This window comes from Triticum dicoccoides, chromosome 2B, assembly GCF_002162155.2.
Source record: "Triticum dicoccoides isolate Atlit2015 ecotype Zavitan chromosome 2B, WEW_v2.0, whole genome shotgun sequence".
Lineage (NCBI taxonomy): Eukaryota > Viridiplantae > Streptophyta > Magnoliopsida > Poales > Poaceae > Triticum > Triticum dicoccoides.
In genome coordinates, this window is record NC_041383.1 from 129,007,059 (window position 1) to 129,029,219 (window position 22,161).

General features: G+C 45.2%; 2 protein-coding genes across 3 annotated transcripts; one reads left to right on the forward strand and one right to left on the reverse strand.

The window, feature by feature from the left end:
• The first annotated feature begins 1,058 nt into the window (after positions 1-1,058).
• On the forward strand, positions 1,059-2,476 carry LOC119362568. The gene is made up of 2 exons (XM_037627809.1): positions 1,059-1,838; positions 2,044-2,476. The coding sequence occupies exon 1, from the start codon at positions 1,274-1,276 to the stop codon at positions 1,745-1,747; it is 474 nt and encodes a 157-aa protein (XP_037483706.1). The 5' UTR covers positions 1,059-1,273; the 3' UTR covers positions 1,748-1,838; positions 2,044-2,476.
• A 5,057-nt stretch (positions 2,477-7,533) lies between these two features.
• LOC119362569 (4-alpha-glucanotransferase DPE2) lies at positions 7,534-19,286 on the reverse strand. 2 transcript variants are annotated; one of them, XM_037627812.1, is made up of 24 exons: positions 19,072-19,286; positions 18,208-18,527; positions 17,856-17,973; positions 16,530-16,582; positions 16,267-16,394; positions 16,046-16,175; positions 15,405-15,601; positions 15,222-15,300; positions 15,063-15,101; positions 14,693-14,812; positions 14,510-14,611; positions 11,291-11,374; positions 10,967-11,209; positions 10,756-10,881; positions 10,592-10,666; positions 10,437-10,508; positions 10,092-10,211; positions 9,855-9,952; positions 9,317-9,476; positions 9,131-9,229; positions 8,774-8,971; positions 8,356-8,449; positions 7,792-7,910; positions 7,534-7,745 (listed from the first exon to the last, which is right to left on the reverse strand). In XM_037627812.1, exons 2-23 carry the CDS (start codon positions 18,523-18,525, stop codon positions 7,795-7,797), a joined length of 2,769 nt encoding a protein of 922 aa, XP_037483709.1. In that variant the 5' UTR covers positions 18,526-18,527; positions 19,072-19,286; the 3' UTR covers positions 7,534-7,745; positions 7,792-7,794. The 2 variants fall into 2 exon arrangements, with proteins under 2 accessions (XP_037483709.1, XP_037483707.1); XM_037627810.1 differs by having other exon boundaries at positions 7,534-7,910; positions 19,072-19,285.
• Positions 19,287-22,161: the final 2,875 nt, after the last annotated feature.

A 22,161-nucleotide genomic window follows, 5' to 3' on the forward strand; every position in this document is an offset into this window, starting at 1 on the left:
AATGTACAATTATTTTCTTCTTTGTTTGTACAAGGTAAAGATTGTATGATCAATATTTCTAATTATTAATTTTGTATTTCCTTACTTATTAACATCTATTCCCTCTGTAAACTGATATAAGAGCGTTACGCTCTTATATTAGTTTACGGAGGGAGTATTATTTATGTATTATTTCTTCCTTATTTGTGCAATGTGAAGATTATATGATCAATATCAATAACTACCATTGTTTACTTTCCTTACCTATCATCATCCATTAATTATGTGTTATTTTCTTCCTTATTTTTCTAAGGTGTAGATTATATGATCAGTATCAATAATTACCATTGTTACATTTCCTTATTATCACCAGCCATTAATTTTGTATTATTTTTCCTTATTTGAACGAGGTGAATATTATATGATCAATATCAATAATTACCACGGTTATTTGCTTACGTACCCTCAAGGCCTCAACCATTGGTTACACAATATTATCTTCCTTATATGTACCAGGTGAAGATTATATGATCAATATCATCAATTACCATTGTTATTTACTTACTTAGCATCATCTACTAATTACATATTATTTTCTTCCATACTTGTACGTACTAGGTGAAGATTATATGATCAATGTCATTAATTATTAAAAATTGAAAAAAAGATCCTCATATAAAAATGCCAAACAAAAAATTGCAGGGAAATCGTAAACAAGATTGACCATTGCTTCCTCCTTTCACAAATACTCCATCCGTTCCGATTTACTCGTCGTGGTTTTACTAAAATCATGACGAGTAAATCGGAACGGATATTCTAACTTTTTCTGAATTGGATGTATATAGACATATTTTAATGTGTTTATTCGCTCATTTTAGTCCGTGTGTAGATCATATTAAAATGTCCAAAAGATTTTATATTTATGAACGGAGGGAGTACATTGTTCTAAAGAAGTACAATAGAAATGATGCAAAGGTTGACCAAGGATTTCCTATATATATTATCCTGAACTCACACCAACTGTCCAACATAATCTGAGGGTTTCAGTAGACCAACTAAAATCCAATAGTTTTATCGGCATCGGCATCGGCATCGTCTTTTTTCCAATTTTTGCGTGTGGGAAGCAGTGGGAAGCTCCAGCACTCGTGCCATCGACCGCACTCCATTTACATCCTTTTTAAAACCGTGGGTGCGCGCTATAAATACCAAGGGTCTCCGTCCACCTCGCCGCCGGAGACAACCACCAAACCCACGCATCCCCTCCCCTCCTCCTTCCACAGCGAGCGCGGCGCCGATGGCCACGGCACACTGCTACCCGCCGCCGCCGCCCATCGCCCACGCGCTTCCAAGGCCGCACGCCGCCGACAGCGCCGTCGCCCTCCTCCCCGACGACGGCGGCAGCGACAGCGAGAGCGTGGCGGAGTCGTCGTGCCCGCACCCGCGCCGGCCGACGGCGAGCGGGGACGAGGAGGAGGAGGAGGAGGACGGGTGCAGCGGCAGCTGCGTGGAGGCGGACGAGTACTGGGGGTACTACCAGCAGCAGCAGCATCCGCAGGAAGCCGACGAAGAGGAGGAGGTCAGCACGGCGAGCGTCTGGTGGAAGAAGAAACGGGCGGCGGCGGCGGCTGGTAGGGCCGGCGGCGCGTTCCCCTCGGCGGTGGGGCGTGAGGGGGAGGAGAAGAAGGCGGAGGACCCGAAGCGGGCGGCGGCGCGGCAGGAGGAGGACCGCAAGTTCTGGGCGGACTGCCTCGCCACAGGGTACCCATGAACGGACCCCGGGGGAAGCCATAGCTCGGCATGCAAAGGCCATGGCAAAAAGCCGTGAGCGCCGCTAACCGAAACTGCAGCCCGACCCAAGCGTATGTCTACCTTTTTTTTTTTGTTTCTTTTCTTTGTACAGAATATTCAACTCCTCAACAAGTCATTGGGTGGCGTATTTTGACCCCGGCAAGCTTTACAGAAAGAATTGATCTTCTCTTTAGTTGTTGTTGAGGGTGAAAGGATTGAATTTCTGTGCAAACCTAGTAAGTAGAAAACACTGTGCATTTTTGTTCCTTGTTTTAGATGGGGGGTGGTCAATTAAAGCAGCGGTGGGACGCCAAAGCCAGTGGCCAATGGCATTGCCGGCGGCCACCAACCGGTGGAGAGACATGGGACATGGGTGCAGGAGAGGTGGCAGGCAAGGAGATCTCTCGTCCGCTTTAAATTCCCGTCCTTCCTCGTCAAACTCCCAATTGGACAGACAGACGGTGGCCGATCACCGACGGAGCATCGCATTCCGTCCGTCCGTGCGTCCTAGGCTCATGTTCATGTAGGTCCTAGCCCGGATCGCGGGGCCTGTGGAACGTGCGTCAGTTGCGCGCGCCAACGACCGGTGGCGAGTATGGTCCAAGCTCGGCCGCGTAACCATGTGTGTTTATGATGGGTTTGGTGCGTAAAGCGGCCAGAGTTATTTAAAGGGGGCAAAGCCAAGCTGCGGTTGCTTGTCCAATGGAAAGATGGTTTTCCCTTTTAATTATGTTATAAACCGGTGGCTTCTTTCTTTCTTTCTTTCCGAGCTACAGCTAGTACTGTAGTTGGCTTTATACAAAGACAGCACGTGTGGCACGCCCTTGACCATGTTTTCCAGAATGCCTAGCACCGAGGCATTGTCATAGGTGCCGGCTTCCCAGGAAACTCGTCGCTTAAAAAACAGGCATATGAAGAGACGAAAATGAAGCGGAAACTTTCCGGTTTTTTCAGCAGGAAAATAGAAATGGAGAGGAAAAAGGGAAAATGAAAGCGCAATTCACAAAACAGAAACGGAAATGGATTTTTTTTGTGCGGAAACGGAACAGCCTTTTCTGGTGGAACGGACGCAGAAACGGAATTTTCCATTTTCGTTAATTCATTCATGTGGGAATTTTTGTTTTGAATATCATATGGCTATTTTGTAGCCCAACAAACACATAATTAGGCCCTTCAGATAGTGAGCAGAATGACCCATATGGCCCAACTTCCATAGAACTAATGCATCGTGGACACTATTCTTGCTACAATACTACTCCCTCCGTCCCAAAATTTTTGTTTTAGATTTGTTTAGATACGGATGTATCTAATACTAAAACGTGACTTGATACATCCGCATCTAGACAAATCTAAGACAAGAATTTTGGGACGAAGGGAGTACTATTCAGCTCTCCTTTGGTCTAGAGTAATCTTGTAAGAATTTTATAGGATAGGATTTCTATAGGAAAAATTCCTTTAGAGCCCTTTGGCTTGTAGGAATGGAATCCTATTCCTATGGAGGAATTCTTCCTATCCTTCACATTTCATAGAAAAATAAATATTAGCCTAGATTCAATGAAAAAATCATATGATGTGAATTAAAGGGCATCTCCTTTCTTATTCCTACTCATAGAATTTGAGGTACATGTCATCTCATTTTCTATGACTTTTCTATTCCTATAATTTTCCTACCCTATGAACCAAAGGAGACCTCAAGTTGTCAATTCAATATGTCACCAGTATGACCGTATGAGCACTATTGTGATTTGAGATGCAATGTTTGGATGTTTGATGGTTTCCAGGTTTTTATGTTGCCAAAGTTGTATAATTATGCACAAATTGACATCTCACTATATATCCACGGCATATCTTAATATTTTAATGCCTTCTAAGTTCTGTGTTGTCAAAGTTCAATGGTACTTTGTTGGTTTCATTGTGTATTTTTCTACGGTTCAAGGGGTCTTTAATTTTGGTGAACACTCGCTTTCATCTCAGTTTCCATTCTGTATTCGCTTCGATTTTGTTTCTGGTACTATTTGTTTCCGAGGCTTTTGCATTAGCTTCCGCCTTCGAAAAAATAAAAACAAATGCGGCAGCATTCAGTTCTGTCTGTTTTCGCTCAGTTTTCATCCCTAGGCAAAGGTGTACACAATCTCGCATTTTTTCGTCAAAGAAGGGTGTCACATCCCGACTTTGTGCTAACTGCATGAACTGTCCTTGTTACCTGGTGAACCAAAAAGGAGAGCGCTAGGCGTCAACCGGTTGTACGGGAAGAAAAGGCCAGCCACCTATACAACCATCCGATTATCACGTGTATGGCCGTCCGTTTGAGTCAGCGCATCGTCCTCCACACCTTGCACCCTCGCATCCCATGCACCACATCGTCCTCATCCCGCCTCGCATCGCCCGTGCTCCATTCCCTGCCACGCACAACAGCCGCCCCCTTTGCAGCATCAACCATCACTATGGCGTCCATCTCCGCTCGCTCAGCGCTACGGCCACACAACAGCGCTGGCCTACCTCGCAACGTCCTTGGACACTTGTAGCAACCCCTTAAAACATTGCGGCATCGCTTGCACATCCTAGTGCCTACCCCCCACAGCACATCGACGAGGCGTCCATCCTTGCAACACTGGATTGTAGCAACGTCGATGCTATGACTAGCCCCTTGCAGTGCCGGTTGTACCTCGTTACAACGATGATTGCTACGGCCACCCCTTGCAGCGGTGATGCACTCTATGGTTGCAGTGGCCACGAGGTCATGCGGTTGCAACACCGTTGAGAGAGAGCCACCTTGCAGCATCATTCACTGCCTTGGAGGAATAATGGTTGTTGTTATCACTTCGTGTAACACCGACCACTGGTTGTACCACTCCAGCGAGGTTCTGCGGTTGCAATGTTTGTCCCCTGTAGCATCAGGTACCCCATCCGGTTGATAGAGAAGGGGAATGGAGGGTTTGTGCACTCGCCGGGGCCTTGCAACACTAGAGTTGTTGGAAACAAGGGGGGTGCCCATAAAGCACCGGGTGGTTGTCCTCCACTCCTTGTAGCAGCCGAGCCCAACCTTATAGCGTTGACATCTGGATTGGCATGAGCACACAACGAGCAGCGACAACGCCTCCTCTTGCAACATTGTTGCGCCCGGGCAACACGACTTGCAACATCTTCTTCGCTCGCAAGACGATGGTGAGGTTGGGCTTGCAGCATCGCATCCGGCGTCTCCCCAGCTCTCCGTGCACACGATCGAGTCAGCTAGCTTGCTCGATTAGGTGGAGGGGCGCTGGGAAGAGAGATGGGGACGATAGTCAATAGGAAGAGCCAAAAGAGCAATAAACGGAAGATGAGGGGATGGTGTTTTTTGATTAGTGGGGAATGATGGGGTGCGTGCAAGTGGCGGAGGCAGCATTCGTCAAATCCTTGTGTGGAAGAGGGGCGGTTGAAGGAAAAAACAAAATAAAATGCTAGTGTTCACATGCATATAGCAACAAAGTCATCATGTTGGGAAGGGCCTTGGCCCATGCTGGACGCCCTGCCTCCGCCACTGTGTACGTGGTGACAACTTTACCTCGCAAGCGTACTTCACATTGGTGCTTTGCCGAGAGAGATGAGCGCTCTATGCCGCACGATCGAGCGAGATCCAAGGGCATCGAAGGCAGCCGATGGGCCGATAGATTATAATCGGGTAAAAGGAAACGTTTTCTAATAAAAGAACAACAATGCTATTTTCTCAATTGGCTGACACGGGAAACGGGAAGACACACATTGCTACCAGCGAGGAAGAGATGCATTTTATTAGGGTAGTTGCGGAAACAAACCGTCCATGATCCATGTCCTTAATCCACGAGCCACCACACGTCTCTAATGTAAACAGATTGCCACGTCATCGCATGCATGCAGGCAGGAATCTTTTTGGATTTCCAGTTTTTAAAATGTTTTATCTCTTAAACGAAAAATCCGATTGAAAATCCGTTTTCACCATTAAATCCCTCACGATGAGATCTTCGAAACTAGATCCCATGTTGATATGTTTTGATGAAAAAAAATTGGATTAAAAGTTGCCATGTCTATTGCATATGAATTGCCATGATGTTTACACTGAAGTTGCCATGATATGTTTCAGCTATTTTCTTCTACATTTAAAAATAAATTTTAACATTTATAAAACGGGGAATTAAGAAACTAGACTTGCCATGAACCATAAACAAAAATTGCCATGATACATGCACGTAAAATTGTCATGGTTCATACAAAAAATAATTTTCATGGTCAAAGTACTGGAGTTGCCATCATCAAAATACTAAAATTGCCATGATCTACAAACTAAAATTGCCACATGGCAACTTTAGTTTAAGCCCTATGGCAACTGCAGTGTAAACATCGTGGCAACTTCTGGCAAAAAAAATAATTCGTCGAAACATATCAACATGGGGTCTAGTTTTGAAGATCTCGTCGAGACGGATTTAATGGTGAAAACGGATTTTTAGTTCGCTTTTTTATTTAGGAGATACACCATTTTTAAGCCGAAAACCAAAAAAAAAGCTGCTGATGTCAACTATTCATACGTGGCAAAATGAGTGGTGATGGAGGCGTGTGGGCGATGTGCAAACGCCCACACGTGTGGGCGTTAACATTTTCGAACTTTCACGGTCAGACCGAGTACTACATTTGTATTATAGACTTATGCTTTTATAGAAAAGTTGCCCCCCCCCATCCTTGTTTTTTTGGTCCCCACGCATCCCGTCCCTCTTAGTTTTCAGTTGATTTTTTGATATCTCAACCGATGCCGTAGAGAATTTGAACCAACATAAATAGAGAAATCTGGAATAATCTAAGTCAAATCGGTACTTTCCCAAAATCACATCCTGCATTAACTCAATCAAATTAAATCTTTTCAAAATCACAATAATATCAAAGCTTTCCTTTCCCTCCCCTACGAATACCCAAATCAAATCAACTGTTTATCAAAACCTTAACTGAATCAAACCTTTCGTTGCATTCAGATTAAATCTTATCAAAACGAAGAATGTGATGGGTGTAAGCCATATGTCAGATATAACTAGTGCTGAACTGGCCACAATTGCAACCCACGGGCAATTAACTAGTGATACTATAGAGAGCACTACATCCTAGTTTAGGCCACGCCTCTCCGGACAAGTGCTTGCTGAGCCAGCGAGCAGAGCAGGATCTACTACTTGCGTCAATTTCAGTTTCTGAAGTTTTCTCTGTTGCCATCAAAATGGCCGGCGGCAAAAGATGGCACGCCACCTGTCCACAAATAAAAGTCATGTAGGAGTAGAATCCCTAGTGCTGCCGCACCTTGCGGTGCCACCGTGCTACCAACAAAGGGCAAGCAAGCAAGATCCACCATACGCCATGCCGGTATGGAAGGGAACAGTTAAACTAACTACGCACGGCACGGCCAGCCATGCTTATCTCACAGGCAGGATGAATTGGCATCTGGTACAACCTAACTAAACCTAAGCTTCAAAAAGCTAACCCTTTTTTCATAGAATAATAAAGGGCCATGATGCAAAGCAACAAGGTGACGTTTCTGTTTTCCCTTTCGCTCCGCACCAAAGAAAATGGAATCGCATCTTAGCCAGAACCCAGGTTCAGACTTCAGAGGTCACGGTTCACAACAGGATTATAAAAAAACAAACAAAAAAAAACAGCTTTCTGAGAGAGCAAAGAGCAAATGAAAACATGCAGAAGCTGCATCAGGAACTCCATTTCAGGGCCTTGGATCACACACACACAAGTAAAAAACAAGCGGAAAACAAAAACAAGTGAAGGCAAGACGGCGGATCATTTATTTCACAAGCCGGCTTTGATATAGAATGATATACCAGTAGTTATTATTCTCCAGAGTGTCGAAAAAGGAATTATGAGCGGGCGTAACGATTTCTCTAGCTGAAACAAACATCAGCTCAACGGGCATGGTGGTAATACACCACCTTATTATCCTATATATTCCTCATGATCATGATCCCGCCCGGCGATGACTGACCGTTCTTCGCGGTCTTTTTGTTCCTACGATTTGCCGGTCGACTAGGCCTTGTCCGTTTTCTTGCCAGGGAATGACCTCCCGCTGCTTGTGACGAGGTTCTTGATGCTCGCCTGGATGTCCTTGTCCTCCAGTATGGACTCCAGTGGCACATGTAGGCCTGCAGCACATGTATTTTGGGAGAAGAAGTTAGATCCAAGGGGAAAAAAAGATACGCTTTCCGGGGTTAAATAGTATACACAATGGGAACACAAATCACATGCGAGGCTTCAAGGGTGTCGCTTTAGCTTAGAAAGGCTACGCTGACGAATCGTTCGAAAACGATAGTGTCCTACAAGTTCTCCCGGGTGTTATCTATTCGTCTGAAGTTGATGGGACAGCATTTTGATGATGCTTTTGTCCCCAGATATTAAATTGGTCCACCGTGCCACCTCCAGTGATGTGTATAGCTCCACATCAAATGGTCAAGTAGACACAGGCAGCAGCACATATGCTGAACTGTAAAAATGTTTCAACCTTGCCACTAAAACCAGACAAATCACGAAACAGGTAGTATATTGTATTTGCACGAAAAAGAGGCATTGTGTCAGGAAAAAACAACTCACGGAATCTCCAATAATGCCTCGGGTTAGTGGGATCGTTGATTGTTTCCTCCGCTGCTGGTCTTGCGGTGTATTTGTCTTTCAGAGCGAGCAGATCCTGGTAAAGAAGAAACCCCAGGTATATTCATGTACTTGTTTCTGTTAAAAACCCAATCATAGTACCCCCCCCCCCTCCAGTACTTAAAAATATGATGTTTGGACATCTGATAGTCTCCAAAAGATAACTTTGATAATTATTTTGTACTGCAATATAATTATAAAAACCGAAAAATGTTAACATTTGAAAATAAATTTTGAGACAAATCCAATCCAATATTTTCAAATTTATTGGCTGTCAATGCTGTAAAAGTTTAGCCAAAATTATGTCCAAACGACATGTTTTTACTGGATGGACTATATGATACAGGTTGAAGTCCTATACCTGTAGCGGAAAGATTGCCCACATTGACGGTGCATCGAAATGCTGCTGAAGAATGAAGTTCACTACTTCTGGGGTGCAACGAGATGGGGCCTCTTTGTCGCTGCCAATTACAGTCTTGTAAAAACGACTTCTTGTCCCTTCATCTCCTTCCCACCAAGCACGTAATGTGGAGCAATCATGACATGAGGGAGCACAAACCTGGAAGGTCATCCAACACAATTTATCATGTGATGTAGCATACTTTTACTTATATTTCCAACTATTACTTTAAATTTTTTCTTAAAAAATCAGAACATAATACTGTAAATTTTCTTCTAAAAATTTAGAGTGTAATACTGGCAAAAAAGTGAAACACACCGTCATATAGCTGTACTTGGACGGAATATCAAATTCCAAGCCTGGTTCACTAGGCATTCTCTGGATACGCAATCCAATCAACCCGAGTTCTAGCATAACCTGGATAAATATCTTACTGTTATTTTAAGAACATAGTCAGCATGACCCAATAGTTATTTTTTAGCATGTGCAGGAAAGATGCCATACAGGGTGAACACAAGCAGGGATAAGGCCAAGATCTTCCCCGCATGCCAACATATCCGAACAGTTCAATAGAACAGGTAGAGTCTTCAGTGCATTTTGTCGCCAAAGATTTTCTTGGCGAACGAAATAATAGTCATGGTATAATCTTCTAAGGACATTTTTGCTGTAAAAAAACATGGATGAGAAGATGAAATAGTCAATAAATACAGATTTGGTTAGGACATAATGTTAAAATCAAGAGCGTACTATAAGCAAGAAACTAAAGTTGGTTGAACACTATTTTGATTATCTTGATAGCAAACTGCCTACTAAAGATATAATTCATTTTCCTTGAGGAAATGCATAATATGAACCATGACTATGCAACTAAGAGGTTATAGCAGTACGATGAAGATAAAAATTGAAGTATCTTCCAGGTTACAACATCACAATGCTCATATGCCGTTAGTCTGTTGCACTAAATACTTAATCAATATCAACAAGCCAGAAGAAACTTTACAGATCAACCAGAAGCACGTATAACTGTGAAAAAAAATATTACCTATGTTCATCCAAGTCCCTAAAACTTGAAGTATCTTCCAGGTTAAAGCGGGGATAGTACTTTGTGGAGTCCTCGGGATCTCTGATGAGGACTATATTCTGCAGAACAAACAAACAGATCTACTTTAATATGTTTTCAAAAATAATAGTCAAATTTTGTTAAAAAAAATGAGGTGGATGTTAGGAGAAAAATATTAACACGAGGATACAGTGTGTGCACAACAGAAGGCCGAATTACCTGTAGAAGATCGAACAGACCACGCCGAATACTGTCTTCTTTCTCCAGCCAGAGTGATTTTTCGGGACTGGTATTAAGCTTTGTAACAATCTTTTTCTCGGTGTTGCATTCCTCTTTGAACTATATGCATGAATGAACCAGTCAAAGACAAGTGAAATTAAAGGAAGCAATGGCATGTAAAAGAACATCAGGAAAAATTTCACATGCCTTAGATTGAGAAATAGATATGCTTGTAATAATTACTGAACTAATAATATGTTGCTATCAATAATAATTTGACATGCAGACTCAAGTAGCCCATATGTCCAACTGTTATAAAAGGAGAATATAACTGCTTTGCATTACCTCGTAGCAGTGTTTCTGATACTCGTGCAGAAAGTTGGCTGCAACAACTGTCCAAAGAGATCCAAACTTCTCCTGAAAAATGATAGAAACGTCATGCTGCTGGCACCCTCATCTTTATTGAAACAATTCCAGAACATCGGTTTGAACATGGTTACCTCCAGCATGTCCTGACGAATATATGGGCGGCTCATCCGATCAAAATCCCAGATACCATCACCTAGAAGCTCCTCCTGTAAGTGAACTCAGAAACAAGTCAGATAAACTACTATAGAGGTTTTCTCTGGTCCATTTTGTTTTTTTTAACGGATAAGAAACAAACCTGACTAAGAGGAATTGAAGGTCTAAATTTTCCACAAAGACCTGTGGCAGCATGATCTGGAAGCTCCCAGATCCTAAAGAAACCCAAAATATGGTCTATCCTATATGCTGTGAAGAATTTTGATAGCTGCAACATGCTAATAGCAGATGAGTAATGGCAAGCAAATGTGACTGCCAGACATGGAAAAAAATAAAACAGCGCTGTTAATAACCTGTGTCAGACGAGCTCGCCACCACCCATAATTATCCTTTGACATCTCCTCCCAGTTATATGTAGGAAAACCCCAATTTTGTCCACTTTTGGCAAAGTAATCTGGAGGTGCACCAGTAGCGGTATTCATGCGAAATAATGTAGGGTATACCCAAGTATCCACACTGTTCCTATCAACACCAATAGGTAAATCTCCTTTCAGAATAACCTTGTTCTTCCTTGCATATGCAGCTGCCTCTGATAACTAATAAGGAGGGAATGAGAATGAATGTCCACAAATATATACACATTTATAGAGTTCTGAATGACAACGGCCAATACTTACTTGTGTAAATAGATGGTATTGGACATAGTAGTGGAAGCGTATAATATCATGGTGCAAAGCATCTGCTGCGACTAGCTTGTCAAGCTGCAAGAAATTGCATAAAGAGACATCTCTAAGTAGCTGTGTATTTTCCATATGCGCTCTCAGAAAGAACTAGACCAAATCGCAGAATTTACTAAATAGAATGTTATTAGCAAGCTATGCAGGAAATATGAGATTATCTCTACTATTAAAGGGGAATCTGCAGTCGTCGTGATGGTTCAACCTCCTACAATCCCCTCGCTCCCCTCCACCCCACCCTCCTACGATCCCTCTCTCCCCCACAATAAAAGGAAACAAGAAAAGCCGCGATAAGAAAAAAAACAGCCACGAGCCCACGACCCGGAACAGGGACACCTCGCACGTCCCACGTCCAGCAACCCCCTCGCTCCTCCTAATCCCGAGAAAATTCACCACCGCCGTCCGTCATGCTACTAGCCGACGGCGTCAGCCGCTTCATCGAGGTCGACGAGTCCCTCGACCCAAGACCCAACCCTTTCGCTCCCCTGCGTTGCTGGCTCCGTCAGTCTCGATGGGGTCGGTTACTAGATCTCAATCATCCGGCTCATCTCCGCGACGGCACCCTCGGGCCTCAGCTTCGGCGGCGGGTCGAACCAGATCGCACGTCGCGGAGGTGGCCGGCTGTGTGGAAGCTAGGCCTCCACCTTGAGCAGGGGACGGGAGTGGGACACATACACACGTATGCAACCCAGCAACCTCGGCCGCTGAGATGACGACGACGCATCAATTCGCGGCGACGACGACGCATCAGTTTGCGGCGAGGCGCGCAAGCATGTTCCTGAGGAAGGGAAGTTGGGGCACTTCGAGCTCGCGCCCGCTCAGGTCGTCGGCGTGCCGCCATCCTGTGTTGGCCAGGCTTACATCGTGGTTCAAGCCTTGAGCTGTCCGGCACCACCCGTTCCTCAACCTCGTGTCCGCCAGGGTCACAGGAGCTCACCGGAGCCATGCTCAGCTGCAAGCTGGCGTACTGAGGGTCCAGGGCGGTGAACACAACGTTATACAAGGGACCCACGAGCGCGGACTGCCAGGCGTGGAGCAACGATCCCTACCGTGACGTGCTTCCGGGGCAAGGCGTGCCAACGTGGACGTGGTGGCGACCGCCAAGAGAAACTGGAGGGCCGCAGTTCGTGCCAGCGCCGCCACCCTCGCGCTCCTCATCCTCGCCTACTGCCTCGGCTGTTACGCCCTCTGCAAGAACGACCGGCGGCGCTGCTTTGGCGATCGCCGTTACTACTGATCGCTTCTTTTGTTCACTGGGCCGGGATGGTTTGATTTCATGATTTGGTATTCAGAGAATCAAAGTAAATTTTCGTGGTTGATGTGATGTACAGATACAAGGCACGTACACATCTTCTCTTCATCCTCCCCGGTTTTAATTCTATCCGCCTCACCAGGATTACAAGCATCTTTGACAGATATTTGAAAGCCCACATCATTTGCTTTGATGAGATGGATGTCCAGCAGGTGCACCAATTTAGTTTAAACCTAATAACGTCGTTGGCTTTTTCCTAATAATCTTCCTTTTCTTTTCCACAAAGAAAATCATCAATGAGATGTCAAAGATGAAGAATGAGAGCAATAGGATTAAGATCATCATGAAGCAGTATGTGGGTGAGGACCAGAGTTCGCTGACTCTGCGAGATGTGAGCAATCTTCAGCAGCAGATTGAGCTCTCCCTGTACAAGTTTCGCCTAAGGAAGGTTACAACCTAACAATTACTAGATGCATAGTTTTGTATGCACATTGACATGCCACCCTACTTGAATTGTTATATTTTTTTCTGAGCAGAATATGGACCTTATTAAGACGTATATATACGGAAGATTCAGCAGTTGGAAGCTGAACTAAGACTGCAGAAGTTCTCCGCTGCCTGCAGAAATTGTTTGCGTGATCAACTTGCACTGGATAAGGGCATGCGCTTATAGACGATCTATGTTCTGGTTGTGAAGTAGGAACACTCAAAGTGTCAAGTAAGTTACAGAAACAATATCATGTGTTCGTGACACTTTCTCTAATAAGCACTCTTCTTTTTCAGATGAAGTTAACAAAGGAGAAAAGGAAAGAGAACACTCATCCATACATGAAAAACTGGATATGGAGCTGCAAGATCTGAAAAAAAAAGACTTCAGCAAAAGGAGGTACTATTTTTCTTTTCTTATGATTGTAATTGTTCATATACGAATTTACAAGTTGTCTGGCTGGACCTCGACTCTTTGTTCACATGTACCGAATAATCTTCATTCTGCCATCCATTTTATGTTGCCCCTCATTCCCCTCTTTTGATCACACAATTCAGTAGAAACTCTTTTTAGGTGTATCTTACCAAATTGACCTAATAATTTCAAGCCAAGGACTGTACTGTGCACTCACATATGTACCAAAAATTGTAGATTCAGAAAATGGGAACAAAATACACTTGTGGTACGAGAATTTGAACCAAGAGTTATGTATAAAAATTTCTTCCTTTTACTTGTGGTTACCATTAGTGGGGGTAATATATGCATCTCTATGTCAATCGGGAAAACGCAAATAGGTTAGTCTGCAGGTTTCTATACCTGAACCTAGCTTGCTGTATTTTGATTATTTTTTCCACAAGCTGTGAGCTGCAATGTTGATCAAGTTAGTTGGCAGCCGTTTAGGATGGAAGTAACATAATTTATATTACATCATAAATTTCGGTCTGGTGCTGCATTTTAGGTTCAGCTTGAGGTGAGGGTGTTGCCATTCTCTCATAGCGGAGCGAAGAGCACAACCCTGACTGCACAACCCCTTCAAGGGTCACTGGTGAATTTGTTCAAGTTTATTTATCTTCTGGGTCATGTTCATTTTTTATCACAGTAGGTTTCTGGGCCTGAGGGTATCGTGAGTGTGAGCATTTATAATGGAGTTGCACAATTATCTATCTTCAGAAGTGGAAATATTAGTTATGTGGTCATGAACATAACTAATGATACCCATGTTTTAGAATGAATCATGATGATACCTATCGCAGTGGCGTACACATTGCGAATTACATGATGTTTTGTTCAATATTCTATGTCAGCAAATTATATGATGTATTGATCACTATCCGATGTCAAAGTTTGTTCTCTGTGTCTCAGTTTGTTGTCCCGTGGCAACGCACGGGCACCCAACTAGTTAGCATATCATTTCCAATACCTTCTCCTTGGAAAACTGAGAGAACCGACCCCACTGGCTGTGATCTGATGTCTCGAAGAAATCCCGAAGAAAGCAAAATGCAGCATATGGCTTCAACCATTCCTATTGAAACATGGTATGAAAGCAATCAAATGTAGTTTGAAATAAGTGGACTAAAAAAATATGAAATGCCAGTAGTTATACCTCATTTTCAGATAAGAACTGCTTGAACGGAGCTGAATTTAGCACTTTGTCCTTTTCTAAATTAAACATTTTTTGGGCAATTCTGAGTTTCGTGGCCAATGCTGCCTCATAGTCGACGTCCTATTTTAACATTAGGGGAAAATGTTAGATCTGCAAAAAACTCCAAGAACCATTTGGGTTCCATGAGCAAATTCACACTTTTTGAAGTTTTTCAAATACAGTGGATGATCTGATTTAAAGAGCAAGCATAGCAAAAGAGCAGCAAGGACAAGAAGTGCATCCAGCCCAAATGCAAAGCATATTCAGATCTTTACATTTGCAGTGATGACAGAAAATAAATGATACTTTATACACGTGAAAATGCATTTACCTTTTTGTCCAACTCCTTCTTTGCCTTCGAAATCTCTTCCTGTGACAATATGAAAAATTGAGTACCGGATCAAGTGATTCAGAATTGAAGAGATCAGTGAAACGAGAGGCCAAAACAGACTAGTATAAAAGTTAATATGAAAGGCACACAAAGTTATACCTTAACATCTGCTGGAATAGCATCTGAAAGTGCCTGCACTCTCAGGTACAAGGGGTGCAACGCAAATACGGAGAGTGAGCTGTAAATAAAAACGTGTAGGACATTATTTTCTCTTCAGAAATGTGTCTTTCATACTTCAAGCGAAAGCACAAGGGAGGATGAAGCAGTGTATCTTAGTAGTACCTATATGGATATGAATCCCACCACATCTTGTTAACAGAAGTATCATTGATAGGAAGGAGCTGAACAAGATGAAAACCCGAATTGACTGCCCAGTCAACAAGAAGTTTAAGATCTGGGAATTCTCCAACACCAAGATCCTCATTTGACCTGATTGAGAACATCGGTACGGCAACACCAGCACCCCTCCATGGTGCTTCCTGATAAAACAAATGATAAATTAGTCTGACACGCTAGTTGTGTATGATGCATACTCATGGATTTCGAGTCGCTCGACTAGTCGCGACTAGTCGACGACTAGTCTATGAGTCGCAAAAATATGGTCGACTCAGCTTAGTGTCGACTCGCGAATCTGAGTCGCGACTAGTCACAACACAGGCTCGACTTCTTCCGAGTCGCTGCTCCAGAGCGACTCGCATGAGTCGCGACTCGAAAACCATGTGCATACTACATCCTCAGCTTTCTTGCCTAAGCACAACGTGGCAGGGTTCTATCTGAATATGGTTCATTTCCTAATACACCATAGCATGGTAAACAGTTGCGGGAACTAAATAGTAGCATGTACCTACCAAGCTTTCTGGCAAGGAATATATGAATTGCTAGAACATTCATATTGGATGACTCATTATGAATGCAGACGTTACCCGGAGGGAGCCATCAGATAATAAGATGTGTCTGGATGGCTTGGGTGATGATAAATCCACATCAACCTCTCTGTTTGGGCCGAACTCCAATGAAAAGACTCCTGCTTCACTAACTTGACAGTACTTATATGTGGAATATTATTAAGGACAACACATTAGTGTTGGTACAACAAATAATACAAAATAACGAACTAAGAAAATAGTTTTTTGCACAAGGATATTTTACTGGGAACTCAGACTTCCGCAACACACAGTAGGCTTTCCAAATGGAATCTCCAACATAGTTGAGCTTGAGGCCATTTTGCTCTTTCCAATTTCCTATCGCGGGGTTACTTCCTGTGACGACAACCTGAAGTTTTGTGATTGGCAATAGTTAGGACACCAGCAAGTAAGTATAACTCATTGAACTATGATGCGATAAGGGCGCTAAGTACAACTAATCATAGCTTATAAACGGAAACATAAGTGTACGAATAATACTTACAGTAGAACCAGCTGCTAGCCGAGGACAACTGATAATAAATTGCACGACAATATCTGTCCAACAAAGATCATATAAGACAAATTCAAATAATGCTAATGTTGTACCGAAAAAGGCTTTCGCCCCGCTTTATATATAAAGCAAACCACCAGAGCCAAACAAGGTAACAAACAAGTCCAGGCCACACACACACCAAGTACGATAAGGTTCTGCTGAGGGCACAGCTCAATGCTAATGTTGTATCTAACCATCAAAGCAGAATTAGTTCATTTCTTTGTTTACTTTCAGATACTCCATTGGTAAAGACTAACTAGAAAAATTCCTTTAAATAGTAAATATTACAAGCACGAGACATCACCTGGAACGTTCTACAAATGCTATAAAGTAGGAAGGAAAACAAAGTTTTACTTAACATGTATTTAGCATGGAAAGAGCTTATGCTACATTCTTTATTATTCAGCAAATCTTTACTCTTGTAAAGATCAAAACCGATGGCGGAGGTCCGTTCATCTTGGACTATACCAACCACCAGATCTGCACCAAACGGCAGTCCTATACCCTATTTTTGTGTCCTTGTATTTATCTTGATTCCTGTAGAGATGCCAATGTTGCAAGCATTGCCAATAAACAATCTGCAAAAATAATGTTCATACCATTTTTCTTCAAATAATTGCAGTGGCTGTTTATTATTGTGGCGGCAGTCCGCTCATCTCGGACTATACCAACCATCAGAAATGCATCAAACGGCAGTCCTAAAATCTAAAAAAATTATTGCATTTATCTTGATTCCTGTAGAGATCCCGATGTTTCAAGCATTGCCAATAAGGCAATCTGCAAAAACTAATGTTCATAGCATTTTTCTTCAACAAATTACGATGACCTTTTACTATTTGGAGCCAGTGACTTGACAATCAATCCAACTGGACTTGCATGATTATTATAAATACTTTAACAGGTTTCAAGTAATCTTTCAACTAAATTTATTGTCGACCCGTAGCAACACGGGCTCCTAGCAGTACCTTTACTCTTATAAAGATCTGAGCTGGTTGGCGGTTCGTTTACCTCTTAAGTTATTACAAAATTAGCACGGAGCACGTATGGTTGTTTCCATTGATCCAGATATTCAGATAATAGTTCTTCACTTTGCACGAACTCGTGGACTATGGCGTCACAAGCATTTAAACAATGAATAATATACAACAGATATAAATTCTGTAGCAACGCACGAGCATTTAGCTAGCATTTGTTTTAAAATCAGGTATGTGTTGATTGACTTCTCCGGTGCCAGTTGATTCCATCGGTTTGAGACTTTCAGTTTTAAAATAGTACCTTCAGGATCCAAACTTTTGTTGAGGGAAGAAGGCTGCAATTGCCTTTTAGCATTATCAGTTGCGCTGAAAATGACGTTCTTGAACGCACTTCGGAGGAAAAGAGCTTCAGAAGCATCCTGAATCCAGACGACGGCCAATCATAAACGGCAATTTTTAGGAACAACAAGCTTCTAGGACTAGTCTGACGAACAGCATAGCCAAGTGGTCATAGAAGCAGTAACATACCAACAAAAGATACATAGCATTCAGCTATTTGCTGCTAATGCAACTATTGTTTGTACAGCATGCAAATATACAGTAACAAGTAAGAAGACGGTTGAATGAACACATGGAAGTTTGAAAATCAGTACCTGCCACCAGTCGCGGACCTCGACGACGTCGCCGTCCTTGACGCCCTCCGGCACCACTAGCTTCTTCTTCTCCCCAGACTCCCATCTGAGAACGTTCTTGTGGTCGTCCACCACATGGTAGCTGTACTCACAGGTGAAGACAGCGGGGACTAAAACCTGGCCGCGCCAGACCAGCGCGTTCCCCTCGTGAACCGGGCTCAGGGGCAGCCCCTGCTTGACGTTCCAGGACCCGAGCGCCGGCGCGGAGCCGGCGATGATGATGCTCTGCCCCCATTGCGTGTAGTACGGTAGCTTGAAGATCAGGGTCACTTTCGCCATCTCTTCAGAACAGGCAGGCAGAAACACAGGCGCAGCAAGGTTAGGAGCTGAATGCATCAATGGCAAACAAAGAAAAGAAGATTTGCTAGCGTAAGAATGAATCCGCCATTCAATCTCGAAAAAAAAAGAATGAATCCGCCATTTGTTCCTTGGAGATGAATCACGGATCCAAGGGAGGGGTGGCTCTGTGATCCCCGCACACTACTCATTGTTAAATGTTTCCGTGATTCCGGCCCTCCCGCTCCCCATTCCTCCGAATATCTTATCAGCGTCGTAGAGAGATTCGAGAATCAGTAGTACTCAGTACTGTGCATCTTTTTTTGGTTTCGCGGCGGAGAGACGTGGACCAGATTCGGAGAATCGCCGAATCCCCCCGCATTCTACCAATTCCCCCCATCCCGGCGCCGCCACGGCCAAGGTAGCTCAGAGGCGAACGGAGGAACGAATCAGAGCACCGCTCACTCGCTCGCTCACTCACCGAGGCCCTGCCTGCCTACGAACCGAGAAACAGAGGAGGAGGAGGAGGGAGGAAGCGGGTGAGGTTACCTTCACAGAGCACGGACGGCGCCAATGGCGGCCACGGACGGGGAGGGAATCAGCGGCAGAACAAGGAGGGAGGAGGCTCAGGAGAGTGAGAGCATGGATGGAGGCACGGGGGAGAAGGTGCCAAGGGATGGTGAAGAGGACGGGGGTGAGGGTGACGTTAACGACGGAGGGCGAGGCGGGCGGGCATGGGCAGCGGCACCTGTGAGCCGCGGTGACGGGACTAAAAAGAGGCGGCCTTTCTGGTCCGTTGCTTCCCTTCCCCCGGGTTTGTGGATCCGGGCGGGCGACGGGCGGAACGCTTCTTCCCCGGACGGCCACACGGGCAGAGCGGCGAGCCCGAGGCGGTAAAAGCTCGCCATTTTTTGTGTGGCTGGGGAGGAGGTAGCTCCCGCTGACACGGCGACACGTGAGGACGAGACGAACCGCAGTTGTCCATGCCATGCCGTCCGTCTCGATGCTCTGCTCTGCTACGGCTGCCTACGGCTGCAACTTGAGACGGATCTGCACGGGGAAGAGAGAGGTTTTTTGTGTGTGGCTGTGGGTGTCCATAGGGCAAGTTGTCCCATCTGGAAGGGATGAGGAGCGCAACAAATCTGGGCTGTACCCGATCTGAAATCTTTACCGTAAATTAAACTGCGCGTCAGACTGGCAGTCTGTCAGTGTGCGATTTGGTCCCAAGATAAGTTTATTTTCTCGCCGTAAACGGCATGGCTGATGGGATCTGGAACTGCCGATTCAGGCAAAACTTAGGCCAACTCTACCGCGCGACCTCAAAGGGACGTACGTTTTGTCCGGATTCTGTCTATTTGAGTAGAGCAATGGGGTCGTGTCTGGGCAGTTTTCGGGATGCGGTGGCCGTGCGCTCAGCGCGCGGCCGCATCCCGGCCGCATCTTGTCCGTGTGCACATTTCTTTGCAAGCCCTTAAACTTTTTTATCATTCATTTTTGTTACATGACAATACATCATCGCATTTTGACTAGTAAAATAAGGTCAAAAAAACAAGAACCATAAAGAATACATTTGAGAAGATACCCAACTTCCATAACTGCTTCCTTGAGTTGGGTTAGGGCCTTCTCGATGCACTCATTGTTGATCTGTGGAGGAGGCTCGACGTTGGACCCTCCTTTCTTCTTCAAGCCAGAAGTCGATGTTGCTTCCTCACACGTAGTATCGTGCCTAGCCTCTAATCTAGCAACAAGTGCACTTGTCTCATCTACAGCCTCTAGGCTAGCTAAAAGTGCACAAATATGTACTAAATTTCGCTCTATCAATGTATCGATGTACTCTTCTTCCCAATACCAAAACTTGCATCCATTCTACACAATAAAATTTAAAGTTAGCACAACTAATCTAATCCCAGAGCACAAATCGAAGCTAAAAAGAACACATACTCCATCGTTTAAGCACTTGATGAACACCCATTCGGGATGCTCCGGCGTTGTGGACATGCGGCGCACGACCATCCTTGGGCAGTGGTCACACTTGATGAGGGGCAACGGTGCGCCGACGAGCTTTTGGGCAAGCACCGAGCCCGGCTGGCCGCCATTCGTGTATCTGCCGGCGGACCACCGACGGTGCAGATCCGAGCGGCTAGAGGACGAGCCACTCCCTGCATGTGGCCTTGCGGCCCTACCAGGGCCTTCCGGCGAGGTGCCCAGCCAGTCCATGGCGCGGCCCGGCCTCCCACAACCGGGCGAGCTCAAGACCGACCGGATCCGTCCCAAATCCGGCCGGCGGGTGCGCAAACCTGGTGGCCGTGGTTGGGTAGCTCGGCGGCGACGAGGGGAAGGGGCTGGGCGAGCGCGCGTCCGAGTTGCACGGCTGCAATGGCAGTGGCGGCGGCGGCGAGGAGAAGAGTGGTGAAGAGTGGAAAAGAGTGGAGCGGGATGCGTCCGGAGGGAGGGAGGGGGCGGATAGAAAAAGGCCCGTTTTGTGCCACCGACGGGCGGGCCAGGGGAGGACACGCGCAAACAGACGGCGCGTCCACGTGGTGTCCATTTCACCCCAAAAGCGGCGCCAAACTTGGGCCGCGGATGGGTCGAAAGCGGACACAAAACAGACAAAAGTCCGTTTACTCCCGCGCGCTGGGCCGCCCGGTTTGTCCATTTTACCCCAAACGGATGGGCCCGGACAGGATGGTGTCGCGCGGTGGAGTTGGCCTTAGCACACGAACCACCGCTTGTTTACTGCAGTGGCTGGTGAGGAGTGCGGCTTCGTCCGTGCACAAGCGCAAGTGCTTCGAGTTGGGCGCTCATAGGCGCCGGCGTGCCGGCCGAACAGTTGGGCTGGTCATCGCGCGAGCGACCGATTCAATGTATTTGACCCGTTCGATTTGGGTCTCGGAATAGAAAAAAAGTGCATCGCGCTCCGCTTTCGATCTCGGTTCCTCCTTCCTCGTGGGAACGCAGCGCTGCCTCCGTGACCTGCAGCAGACGCTCGCGTCTCGCTGGTCCTAGCCCTTGCCGCCGGTCGCCGCCGGTTGCCGCCCCTCGCCGTCATCGTTTCCTGTCTTTCTCGCCGATTCTGGTGCCATGCATGGATGTAGCAAAAAGCTTCGTTGGCCGTAGCAAGACATGAAGGCGGTTGTAGCAAAAATCATCTGGCTGCCGTCGCCTCTCCGTGAATGGATGTAGCAAATAACCCCCCGCTTGTAGCAAAAGGAGATGATGGTTGTAGCAAAATATCATCATCACCCGACCATCATAGGTCACAGCTCTACAATGAAAATGGATTTCCAGCAAAACACAAAAATGCAGCCTCTCCCATGTATCAAAAAGATTACCGGTTCCAGCAAAACTAAGACATTGTTCCAGCAAAAAAACAACGATGCAGACTCTCGTATGCATCAGAAGAAAATGTCGGTTCCAGCAAAATTTGGGCATGGTTCCAGCAAATTGGGACATCGTTCCAGCAAAAACAACAATGATGCATCATCTCCCATGCATAAGAAAAAAATGCTTGTTGTAGCAAAACTGGGACATGGTTCCAGCTCCGCCGCTTACCGGTTGCAGCTTTTGTCCCTTGTCGGCTGCAACTCCGCCATAGTAAGGGCTAGCTTCGACGCTCGCCGGTTTTGCGCATGGGAGGTT